General features: G+C 39.5%; 1 protein-coding gene across 2 annotated transcripts in view; it reads right to left on the bottom strand.

The window, feature by feature from the left end:
• vps50 (VPS50 subunit of EARP/GARPII complex) overlaps positions 1-12275 on the bottom strand; it is a 253418-nt gene extending 241143 nt beyond the window's left edge. The window contains exons 1-2 of one of the 2 annotated variants that reach the window (XM_079829018.1): positions 12086-12275; positions 11509-11577 (exon numbers count right to left, since the gene is read on the bottom strand). In XM_079829018.1, coding sequence (XP_079685144.1) covers positions 11509-11577; positions 12086-12118 — 102 coding nt within the window. In that variant the 5' untranslated portion in view covers positions 12119-12275. The remainder of the gene's footprint in view (positions 1-11508; positions 11578-12085) is intronic. The other variant, XM_079829017.1, reaches the window with a different exon arrangement.
• Between the last annotated feature and the right edge of the window lie 505 nt (positions 12276-12780).

Below are 12780 nucleotides of genomic sequence, written 5' to 3' on the forward strand. Positions count from 1 at the left end.
GAAAAATGGGCTGCCATAAGTTGCTCTCTGTTACATAATTTGTCAAAAATAAATCAGCTACAATGCAGAGCACAAACAGAAATGATGGAGTGACACCACAACACGACACACACATATAACACACATAAAACACATATCTAACACTATGTTCAGGTTTGTCTGTAATAATACATTAATAATTGCAACAACAAAAAAAAGATACTTCAGTACAAAAAAAAGCTTTTTTTTATTGTTGTTATAATTATTTTTCAATGTCTAAACATAAATATAAATGCATGTGAAAAGATGTGAGGAAATGGCAAACGAGCCATGTAATGCTTTGAAGCCATCTACTGGCTGTAGCTAGAAGAAATTTCATGTTATTTTAATTTTAAAAGTGTTTGTTCTCCAGTCGATCTCGCCAGCAATCTTCAATTAAACCAAGGCACATTGTCCATGTTATCTCCATTAATATAAATGAGAAAAGTCGATCTTTTTTAAAGTGATTTTTTTTATGGTGTTTTTTTTTTTTTTTTTGTATCCACCTGTTTCCGGGGGGCGCTACTGTAAAAAAGAACGTAGGTACAACTTCCGGTGAGGTGGCGGAAGTAGTTTACCAATGGTTTTTGTGTGCTAGTTAGTGAATAGGATACGTGTTTTTTGGATCATTGGCAAGATTTAAAAAATTATCATTTTTATTATTTTTTTATCAGATGGTGCCACAAGGGTTAAGTGAAAGTTCCTGTCAAAAGCAACATTTGCAACATGAATGACACACACTAAATATTTCAGTTTAGTACATTTATTAGTTAATTAATAATATCACAATATAATAAACAATAAAATTGTGTCCTTAATTGTCCTTCCTTACTTGACCTTCCACAAAAGCTGCTGCATGACTACAACAGCATCCTGGCCCTAATACATGAACAACCCACTGTCTGTACTTCACCCGTCACTGATGCTAGCACCCATGCGATGGGATACGTGTAGGCTCAGGCTCGGCTCAATGTCCGCTTTTAGACTGTTTCCGACAGATACTGATACGCCTCTGAGCTTTTCAAATTGCTCATCGCCTTACCATCACAGGTTACTGAATCTAGAAAATAATGCTAAAAATGCTACCGTACGTGATACGAGGCCACTTCTTCACGTCACCCTCCCAACCGACTACCGCGGAGGGTAAAGGTACTGTTGTTTCACCATTTTGAAAGTTCGTTGAGGTTGTGTTCCCACATCGTTAGCAAATTTGGACAGCTTGAATGACTGTCAACTGTTGAATGTAAATAAGCTGTTTCCATCTACCTATTTTTATGTGCATTTTGGGATATCACATCAAAACATGCTGAATGGAAACGCCAAGATGCTCATGAATTCTATAAATGTGCATAAAAAAAAACGTATGTGCCCGTTTGAGTCAGATAAATGTTCTATCCGATACGAAAACGTGCGCATAAACTACGATGGAAATGCATAAAATCCTGTGTTTACTTCGAACCGGAAGACGCTCCCACTTTTGACGCAAGGCTTCATGGGGCGTAGGAAACTTGTGGATAAAAATTTTATTTTTACATTTATTTATATAAAAAAACTCTTTTTATATGTTATATGCAAGCGCATTTCAGGTGCGTGCGCTCAAAAAACAAAGTGCCTTTAAGACAAGTCTTCTCACTCGGCGGCCATCTTTGAAATGCATCTCGGGCATGCAAGTGCAGCTCCTATCTCTTTGAGTGAGGAACCGTCAAATTCTCCAAAACTGCTCGCCAAGCTTACGATAAAATTTCATATTTGAAATCACCAATGAAATTGACAAAAAAAATAATTGTTCAGCCTGGACAAAGCTCATGCGCAGTCCTAAACCCTCGTTCAGACTGTCAGTCCAAATACGTTTTTTATGCAAATCCGATTGGAATCTGATTTAATGATTGACTGTCTACACTGTATGTCGCAACTGTTCAGATCCGATTCGTGTGTCCATGCCACTCTTTAGTTTTCCTGAATATCTGCATTGGTTTCTATGGCAACGACATTGCGTTGGTAGGCATAAACCAACAAAAACCGCAACATACAGATGTTGCAATACAGATGTCTTATTTACAACATGACATTATGGTATGAGCGGCTTTATTCCATGCTGTCGTTTCCAGCGGTTTCAAAAATTGTCTTCGTTATATTGTCATTTTCTGCTCGACCGGCACTTTGCAACAACACAACCTTGTTTCTGAAGCGACTTTCAGCATGTTTTCTATAACAACGTCTGGTGTTTATGTTTTACGTGGCATGAGAGTCACATAAACAATGCGAAATCCGATCAGAGAGGTCAGAATGAAGCAGATTTCCAGAAATGCGATTTTTGGTCGTTCAGACTTGCTATATTCACAAAAATCGGATTTGGACTGACAGTCTGAACGAGGTTCAAAGGGTTAGTTCACCCAAAAATGAAAATTCTGTCATCAATTACTTACCCTCATGTCGTTCGACACCCATAAGACCTTTGTTCGTCTTCGGAACACAAATTAAGATATTTTTGTTGAAATCCGATGGCTCAGAAAGGCCTCCATTGGCAGCAATGACATTTCCTCTCTCAAGACCCATAAAAGGTACTAAAGACGTCGTTACAAAGTCCATCTCACTACTGTGGTTCTACAATAATTTTATGAAGCGACGAGAACAGTTTTTGTGCGGAAAAAAAAAAATGATCGACTTTATTCAACAAGAGCTTGTCTTCGGTCTAGGCCTTTGACGTGAACTAACGAAGCACCACAACGCATGCGCGAGAATATGACGTAGCGCCAGTTTTCGGGCATCCAGGAAATGCACACTTTAGCCCCATTTTGAGCACTATGCCAAGACCTAAAGCACGATCAATGTAGAATTCAACAGCTTAGATACAGCGCGTCTTCCTCTGCTTGACCCGGAAGCGAGGAGCTTTGTTTACATGTGCCAGAACCAAGCGGCAACCTCCCGCAGTTTCTCTTGAAGCCAATACGGAAGTGCCTTAAACTGCAATTGATCGACTGGCCGCTAGGGACAGGCTCCAGAAGGGAGAAGAATCTCATTGAGCCCCTTGTTAAAATGGCCAACTTTACAGCAGAATAAAGCATGTTTACAGCCTGGTACAAATTGTGGTTTTGGTCTATACGGCTAATTTTGCCCTTCATGACAACTGTGAGGGGGGTGAATTTTTTTATAACTCATTCGTTTACATTATATAAAGCATTACATTTCTGCATAATTAAGGGCGTGGCCACTTCGAGTGACAGGTGGATAGCCATTTATCTGCTGTCTGATAGTCATCGCATCACTTAAGTTTTTCCTGTGTTTTTGAAGCTTTGATTGTGTTTACAGTGTGCAATATAACATGTGTTCATGTATGGCGTGTAAAAAAAACAGTATTTTTCACACAATTTACTTATCTGTATACTGCTGTTTTCACTGTCCTCAAAACGGCTTAATGATTTCCTTGTTCTATGAAGTCCCTCCTTCAGAAATACGTAACAAGTTCTGATTGTGCCAGCGGTTCCCGTGTTGTGATTCGACAGCAGCTTAGCGCACGTTGCCCGGAAAGGTCACGCCTCTTACCATAATGGGGAGATGCATGCGCTCAAAGTACAGCGTCCCTGGCCAAAGAAAGGTGATTTGACTCCGGGATGAAAATAGCCTCTCGACGACATGGCGACAAACACACTCTACAAACGCAACACTTCCTCTTCTCAACTTGGGAGAGCAACAAAACCACACACCCTTTTTTGCGTATTTTTGTGGGCGGAGGTTAGTCAACAAACTGTTCTACTGACGTAATTAAAGCAGGAAGTACAGGGATGTAGTCCAAACCGGCCGTTCGCTGTAGGCTTTGAAAGGGAACTTCTGTTAAAAAAATATCTCGCTTGGCATTGAACTTTGAGCTTTATAATTTTACAGGTATTATTTAAGCTCTAACAGCAACATTACACACTAACTAAAGTTTGAAAAATTGGATCACGAAGAACAGGGCCTTTAAGGGTGTCGAACGACATGAGGGTAAGTAATTGTAAAGTAAGTAATCGGAGTAAAATTAAGTCGGTGTCAAAAACAGCCTCTCATATATATTTATACATTTATGCATTTGGCAGACGCTTTTATCCAAAGCGACTTACATCGCATTCAAGGCACACATTTACATTTTGTCAGTTCTTGCTTTCCCTGGGAATCGAACCCATGACCTTGGCGTTGCTAGCGCCACGCTCTATTGTTTCAATGACTGTCAACTGTTCAATCGGTAATCTCTACCGGTTAACAAATTTCTAACATTTAATCGAGTCTACTAGTATAATCGGCCACCCCTAACTCCAGTATTAGTATATAAAAAAAAAAACCCACTGTACTTTCTATCACAGGCACAATGAAAAAAAGGTCTACTTTCCCAATGAAAAAAAAGTAACAAATCAGGTGGGAATGAAGTCCACTATCCGATCGGATGAGACTCAAAACATCAATCAGTTTCCACCCAAACGGTCACTTGGAAAATAAAACAAAAACTCTGCCACACTAATTAAAATGGTCGCCAAGCCTTTGTTCAATTATCTTTCCATCCCATGTAGACTGACAATGTTTACCAAAATTAACACCTCGTCCTTTTATTCCCTGTGCGCAGACGAAGACGAACGCGAGTCTATTTGCACATAAAAGTGTGATTTGACGTGCTATACAGGCAATCAAAGCTTAGGACGAGTGAACTGAAGGGTTATTGAATGATGCTGATCAAACGCAGGTGAGGGTGTGATTTAGAGGCGTATTACAAATAACAATAAGCATTTGTTTACATGGACCGAGATGAGAGGAAAAAGACGGACAGCTGCTGCAAGATGCAAGCTTTGTCAGAACACTCTTTACCTGCTCCAGCTTTAATTAGTGACATCTTTACAAATATCAGACACTAAAAATAAGGATAAATTCAGGATATGGGAGGGAAAGAAAGTTGCTGGTTATGAATTCAGACGTGGTTTTAACTTAAAAGCACACCCACGCTTGAGAATGAATCATCTTATGAATAATATTTCACATATTACAATATATTTTGCCTAATATGATGACGATATTAGACAAATGACGTAAATAACCTGTATAAATGTCCATTAATTTTCACAGCAATTCATCATGAGGCATTCAAGACCTCCTGATGTCTTAATTATGTGATTATAGTGCCATCTAGAGGACACGGGAGACGAGGCAAGGGGTCCTTTCAATGGTTCTGCCCAAGCAAAACATCCCAGAGCACATTTTACCATATTTAATATTGTTACATGACACAAGTAAAAACTGCTAAACTTCTTCAGTGTAAACCACAAAGCCATACAGGGGAAATTACAGCACGTGTCAGGCACACAAGGCCCAAAATGAACATTTAGCAAACGCTAAGTTGGCCTTCTGGTGAGAAAAGAAAATGTAGGCCAGTTAACCAGATATATTTCTAGGAATCACGAAATAACACACGGTTTAAAATCACAATGTAAATGTGGCGGTAATACTTTGCGGTTTAATTAAAGTCCACATGAAATCAAAATGGAAGTTTTTTGGCTTTTATTATTAATATGTTAGTCTTACTGTTATCTAAAAGATAGTGTGCTCCAAAACAACGACAAAATTCACATTTAAAAGATAGAAGCATTCAAAACTTCTCTCTCTCACTTCTGCCAATATGGATCAATGGTTTTGATGACATCACTCTGCACTTCAGCTTCTCATCAGATTTTCTGTCCACATTTACTATTTTCTACATGGTGAATGGCACATAGTAGCCTGACGTTATCATACTCAGATTCTAGTCAGAATATGAGTCTGATACTGCTCCATTGGGCTGTGATGGACAATTTAAATTGGATAGACCTACAACCAATCAGAGCAACGGAGTAAGTGACATGTTGAGCGACGCATAGTTGTCAACAGAACTCAACTGCACGCGCGCTGGAAGAAGAGTGTAAACGATATTTGCCGGTGTTGTAAAAAGAATTTAAGGATACACGGAGCACTTACCAACACAATCATCATTTTTGAGAGAAATAGTAAAGGTGAATGCATATACCAACAACTTTGTTGTGAACGAATTCAACCCAATCGCTCTTTGGTGATGTGATGATTACGTTACTGTTAATTAGAGATGCACCGATTGCAATTTTCTTGGCCGATTCCAATTTCCGATTTTTTGTTAATGAGATCAGCCGATACCGATTTTTGCAGATTCCGATTTTCTTTCTAAGAACTATAATTGACAGCATATACAAACAAAAATCCACTTCTTCTTCAAAGCTAAAATTTTTTTATTCTAAAATAAATTATTAAACATTACAACAGGACCTTCTCTCACTGAAAACAACTCTCAAAAAATAAGTGTTCTGTGCCTGGAAAGAAGTAGAAATAACAAATAACTGAAAATCAGTTGCTTTATGAAACAAAACATTATAAATTGACCTTTTTCTATTTTTTACTAAAATACAAAAGATCCTATGAATGAACAAACCTAAAGTGTACAATACTCTTCCAAATAATAGTTCAGTAATTTGGGTAATAAATGTTGCCAGCTAGGGATATCACGGTACCAAAATTCCAGTAATCGGTACCAATACCATAAAAATTGTATGGTACTCGGTACCCCAGCTAAAACATTTTTTTATTTTTTATTTAACCATTAAAAAAAATTAAATGTATTAAGTTTATTATTTATGATGATAATCATCATTATAAGTAAATAATACATAAACATTTAAAGGCTGTATGTTGTTTAAAAGTAAACATTGTTTATAAAAAAAAGATCAAGTGAAAAATAATCAACCATTTAAGCATAATGATTATTAGTAGTAGAGACGTATTATTATTACAGAGCCGGCGCTAAATCTACAGAAGGCTGCAACAGAAGCCTAATATAGCCTGTCAATTAAACATTTTTTAAACCGAATTTTTATTTTGATGGGTTGCCGTTGCCCTTGAGTGTCTGTGTTCATGATATGACCGTTCTCTCAAATGAAACGGTAAATTGTCATGAAGTGACGGTTTATGCGTTCGGCTGATCATCCAGCGCCATGAAGTCCATAATTTCTTTGTAATTGCTTTGGTCTTTTCGCTGCTTATACCAAGGAAAGATAGGAGAGGCTGCAGACCTGTGGCTGGCTCGGAGCTCTGGCCAGCTTTAGCCGTTTTACCTTTACTAACGTTACCTTCTTCAAACTGGGCATGTTCCGCGGGGTGATGGAGTTTTAAGTGTCTAATTAGGTTTGTCGTGTTGTGCGCTTTCCTGGTGGTTCCCCTGCGGTTTATTTTAACCTTACAAGTTTTACAAATGGCATAATTGGTGTCTTCTAGTGTTTGCATGCAGCTGTGAGCGCGATTGTAGCTCTGACGTCAACGTCGCGGCCGCGCTCGTGCTCACAGCTGCATGTAGACGGATCGGCTCAAAATCGGGGACACGTGAGACTGATGGGCCGATCACCGATCATGCAGAAAATCGGCCAATTCCGATCCCTGGCCGATCAATCGGTGCATCTCTACTGTTAATCATCTGTTCATCACCGTATAAAGCCCGCCCTGACAATTTGATTGGTCCTAACCGCTCTGGTTCGAGCATAGTTGCTCCACAACAGATCAAGTCCAGACCGAACTTCCCGACCTCAAATGTTGTGGGCAGGGCTAAGTTCGGCTGGCATCCAGGCTAGGCACACAGTGCACTATATAGGGAATAGGGAACAATTCAGACAATGTCATTGTGGCGAATGAAGTTTGGTTTCACGTTAGTGTCACGTGAACTGCCACAGCTCCGGTCCAGCTCAACGGCTCTGGCCGAGCTGTGATATAAACAAGACACTATTGGCTATTTTTTTAAAAAAGGAGGGGCTGTTCGATATGTCCCGCCCTGTCCTGTTTCAGTGGAAATTACATCAAAACATTGAATAATGCGGTGTGTTTCAAGGCACTTCAGTGGGCCTTTAACATTAGCACACGTTCTGAAAAGTGAAGCCAAAGCATTTCCATCGCCTCCTGGTGGCTGGCTGCAGTATAAGGCCATAAACCCTGCCCTCTCCATGTCATCGAACTGAAAAATTAAATTACACTTCAAATCATTTTTTTCCAAAGATGTCATTTTAGGTAGCTCGTATCACACCGATATATGAGTGAGTGTTTTTGTTTATAAAAAACGTTTCCAGACTCGGGCTCCAAATTACATCACTAGCGCAAGATATATTTTTAACAGTCTATAGTTTTACAGACTAGAACAAATCAAATATGGTCCAATAACTAAACAAATAACATTTTACCCATATTTGTTGTGGGGCTTAGTAAAAATGTTGGAGATGAAGTACTGAAGAACAAAATCTTTCTTGAGGGGTCCTGACATTTTTTTTTTCCTCATTTAAACAAAGTGTTAAAAAGCAGCATGCTCCCATATAACTTTCACTTTCAAGTAACTGATAATCTTGGGATAATAAAGACCAACTTTCAAGGTCTATTTATCCTACACACAATACTCATTAACGGCACACAATCGTTTGGTGGCTATTTGAGGAGCCTAATCCATCATTTTCCTCAACATGCTAGGGACAGACTTGTTTGTTTCAAAGATCAAACACTTTCTCACTGCCTCAGAAAAATGTCAAAAGTGTTGAAACAAAGCCCACCAGAGATCCAGGCCAGATGGTTCTGAAAAAGTATGTGTAATAGAAAAAAAATGATACGGAATAACAACAAACACTCTCTGATGGTAGGAATGAGTCAGTTTGATTTAGTAGCCAATAATTAGGGAGTAAGGACTACAATAAAAGTAAAAAGTCTCAACAAAAGATACCAGAGCTGATCGAGAGTGCTAAAAATCACCTTCGAAACCTACAGCCAGAACTTCTGAAAGGGCCAACTGATTTAATGGACCTGTGAGGTAGTGCTAGAACCAGTGCACTGGACCATGACCAACTTCCATTTATCTCCCTGAATGAAGGTCACAATACAACTCTGTGGCACTGCTACACTAAAGCTCAGTCGGAGTAACTCTTTTATACTCTCTCCTAGAGCTGCATGATTCATTGTTAAAGGTCCCATGGCGTGGATTTTTTTAATTATTTTATAATGTTTCCTGAGGTGTACTTATATTGTTAGTATGATTTTTACATCATAAAATGTCATAATTTAGAAATAAAAGGCATTTTTTCTATCTTGATATCAGCCCTCTGGCTTGAACTCTCTGTTTGAAGGGGCGTGTCTGATGGGAGACTTCAGTGTGAACGGCCACTGTTGTGTTTGGCTGACATCTTTGCATTTGAAATGAGTATTAGAGTTTGTGGTGGAGGGGGTGTGGTTTAGCGAGGTCTGCACGAAGAGAGAGAGAGAGACGGACTGGGCACTCGTGGACCAGAAAGATGGGGAGCTGGAGAAAGATTGCTGAGAAAGTTATATTGTACCGAGTTGTTGAGAGCGCTGTAAGCACGAGTTTATTTTGTTTGTATCAGAGAGTTCTGAATAAACACGAGTCCCAGTCACGCCGACCAATGTCGTCTTCCACCTTATCAGTGTTTCCCACACATAGACTAATTTGTGGCGGTGCGCCACAGAATCAACACCGGCCGCCAATTATTGCGTGTCGTTATTCTTTTTTTAAATTTATTTTTTACCCTATTTAAAACACGCAGCGCATTCGTTCAGCTGCGCTTTCTTTCCCTGCTCTCCCTCCGTCTCTCTGTCACTCATGCACGTCTCTCGCTCTCAAAGGGTCTCCCCAACCCTCTCAAACACCAAACCAGCTTTTGTTATGAAGCAAAGTCTAAGCTTTTACATTTTTTTTTTAAGTTTTAATACGGAATTCAAATAATAAATAGCGTTTTGGTGCTAATGTGGCATAATAGTTAAAGCCAGAGGCGACATGCTCTCATCTCCCGGTGGCGCGCACGGTCACGTGGTTCACGGAGCGCTCAATACTTCTAGCGCTGTGTCAATACATTTGAATGGATAGACGGCAGTTTCACTATTCAGGTATTTGCAGCAAGTTTTGGTAAACAGTACAGCATAGTGTGCATTGCTTATTACGTCAACCACATTTACAGTATCATTTTATTATGGAGAGTGATGGAGATGCAACATTTTAACATTAATGTTAATGTTTTTCTTGTATTTAGCCCTAAGGTATTCCTCACTTATTGGTTACACTTGTACTCATTGGTGGTCAAATGTGACCATACACCTTAAAGGGTTAGTTCACCCAAAAATGAAATTTCTTCCATTAATGACTCACCCCAATGTTGTTCCACACCTCCGTTCATCCTCGGAACACAGTTTAAGATATTTTAGATTTAGTCCGAGGGCTTTCAGTCCTTTGAATGTAAGTGTATGCACACTTTGCTGTCAGTGACAGGACAGGACAGAATTGACCTATCCGTAAGCCCCTCCCCTCATACGCAGATGAGCCAATGGCAGTTGAGTATCAGTTGCGCATCTTTAGGCTTCAGCGCCATAGAGAAACATTGGAAAATCCGAAGCTCTCATCGGTTTGATGGTGTTTATGCTATAAAAATGCTAAAACGTCTTGCCTGAGGTACTGTAACACTGATTCCAGGGATCCTGAGAGGATTTTGTGTTTGTCATACTCTCGTTAAGTTACGATTAAAGTCCCTGCTAGCATACAAACCTACTAACTAACTGTTCTCACGTCATGTAACACTGTAGGTCAAAAACACGAAGGGCTACATTTCAGTGCCTCTCCATATTAAACTGGTTATATGTAAATTAATTTCATTTTAGATATGTTTAAGGTCTACATTATCTGTCCTACTAAGGAGGACTCCTATTTTGATGGGTATTATAGTCTCCGGGTAACGAAAGGAAGAGCTTGCACGCAGTTTATCGGAGTTGTTTTGCAGATACAAAGTTTACCAGTTATTAACTGCACCCTCGAAAAGGCATAAGGTCTGTGTATATGTTTGTTTACTGTTAGTTGTATGAGTGTTTTTGTGTAATTTGCTGTGTATGTTAATGGTAATGCAACGGAGAGAGATAGTTTGTGAATGAGACGTTAATGCGCACTTCTTATGCTTTGTTTGTTCAGCTCTTACGATGATTTTTTGGAGTGAATAACGATGCAATAAACTTGATAAACCATCAGTTAAGTTTGGCCATCATTCGGACGGGATATACGCTACAATCTGTGTCCAAAAACATCTTGGGATAAGGTTTTCACACTGACAGCTGTACATTGTAAGATATAGCAACTCCGTTTGTTTGTCCGAGTTAGCAACAGTAACTAAGGGGGGCGGGCTTACCGATAGGTCAATTCACTGAAGTTATTAGATATGGTCTTGAGGAGAGCATTGTAACCCAGACATGGACTATAATATACAACGGGATTGGTTCATCTCTAGTCGGTAAAGACATTTTACAGCACTCATTATTTGACAAGCTTCCTCAGTGAATGCTGAGACGGTCTACTGTGATGTTTTTTTTTTTTGACAGAACAAAATCTGTTCACAAATGTGAGGTTTGCAGAAACAGTGCAGGTTTGGTTTGAGAACATGAACTGACCTGGCTGGGGCTCCTGAAGCTCTCCACGGGGCTCATGTCAACCACACTCTCCTGGGGGCTTTTCAGACCCTGGCAAAGAAAATAAACAGTAAACTATAAATATTATGCATCGATTTATGGGGGGTTTTAGATGCTGCAGAGTGCAGACCTCTAATATGATCATCCTCATTAGCAATAACAATACAATTGAGCAATAATCCACCTGACAATGCTGGGACCAAACTGCACAAAGACATATGTTCTAAACTACTATATGACAGGTTTAAAAGAAAGTGTGTTTATTGATTTGATTCCTTTAAACTCAATAAGGTACATCTTAGCAGCATCTCTAAAGATCTCAAGCTACTGGCCAAGAGCTCATGTTAGATTTTTACATTAATCGTTTGAGTTATTTTCGTTAATGATTCCAAATGCACTGGCGTTATGATACTATGAGGAAATGTGCGGATCTATAAGCTGTACATAAGCAGTGTGTCTGTTGATTTGTATTTTAGCTAGCAGGCTAGCTTATTCAAATGCTTCCGGATTCGTCAATGAAATCATTAAGCAGACTGATTTAAGAGAATAAACAACTCACCTGACGGGACATCAAAGACTTGATTTTCTGCATCGTATGGTTGAAGACACTAAGCAGTAAAACCCAAAAAATCCTGTGGTGTTTTTCTGTCAAACGGCGATTCAGTTCCTGCAGTGCTAGACAGGTGCCATGTTTCACTGTTGGGCTCACGTGACAGGTGGCCAGTGCAGCATGGGATATGTAGTTCCTCGGAATAGCATACTAATTTCATTATATGGCAGAAATAGTCAACATAGAGCCGGCCCGAGGCTTAGGCCCCCGTGGCCACCAGGGGGCCCCCCAAGAGCACATGAAATTACTTTTTTGCTGCATGTTATAAATATGATTGAAATCGCGAAATGGCCTTAAACAATCACTAAATAAACTGAAAAATTTTACGTTTTCTAATATATGCACGGATTGATTCTGACAGCGCTGCACGAGCTACACTATTCGCTTGTTAGCCAGGGTTTCAAAGTCCAAAGTGCGAGAAAATCGGTGCTAAAACGTAGACTAAAACGTCAGCCCGGTAATGGATGGATTTGAGAATGCGCTGTGGTTTGGTGCGAATATCTTGTCTGACGTGCTTTTTTTCTGCTAGTGCTATAGCCTATCGTTCCCTTTTGAATTATAAGTTGTGTAGCCTACATTTTGGAAGTTTTTATTTAAAAAATAAAAAGGTTCTTTCTACACAGTCGAATGGAATGTAAAAAAAC

This window comes from Gobio gobio (assembly GCF_949357685.1).
Source record: "Gobio gobio genome assembly, chromosome: 11".
Taxonomy (NCBI): domain Eukaryota; kingdom Metazoa; phylum Chordata; class Actinopteri; order Cypriniformes; family Gobionidae; genus Gobio; species Gobio gobio.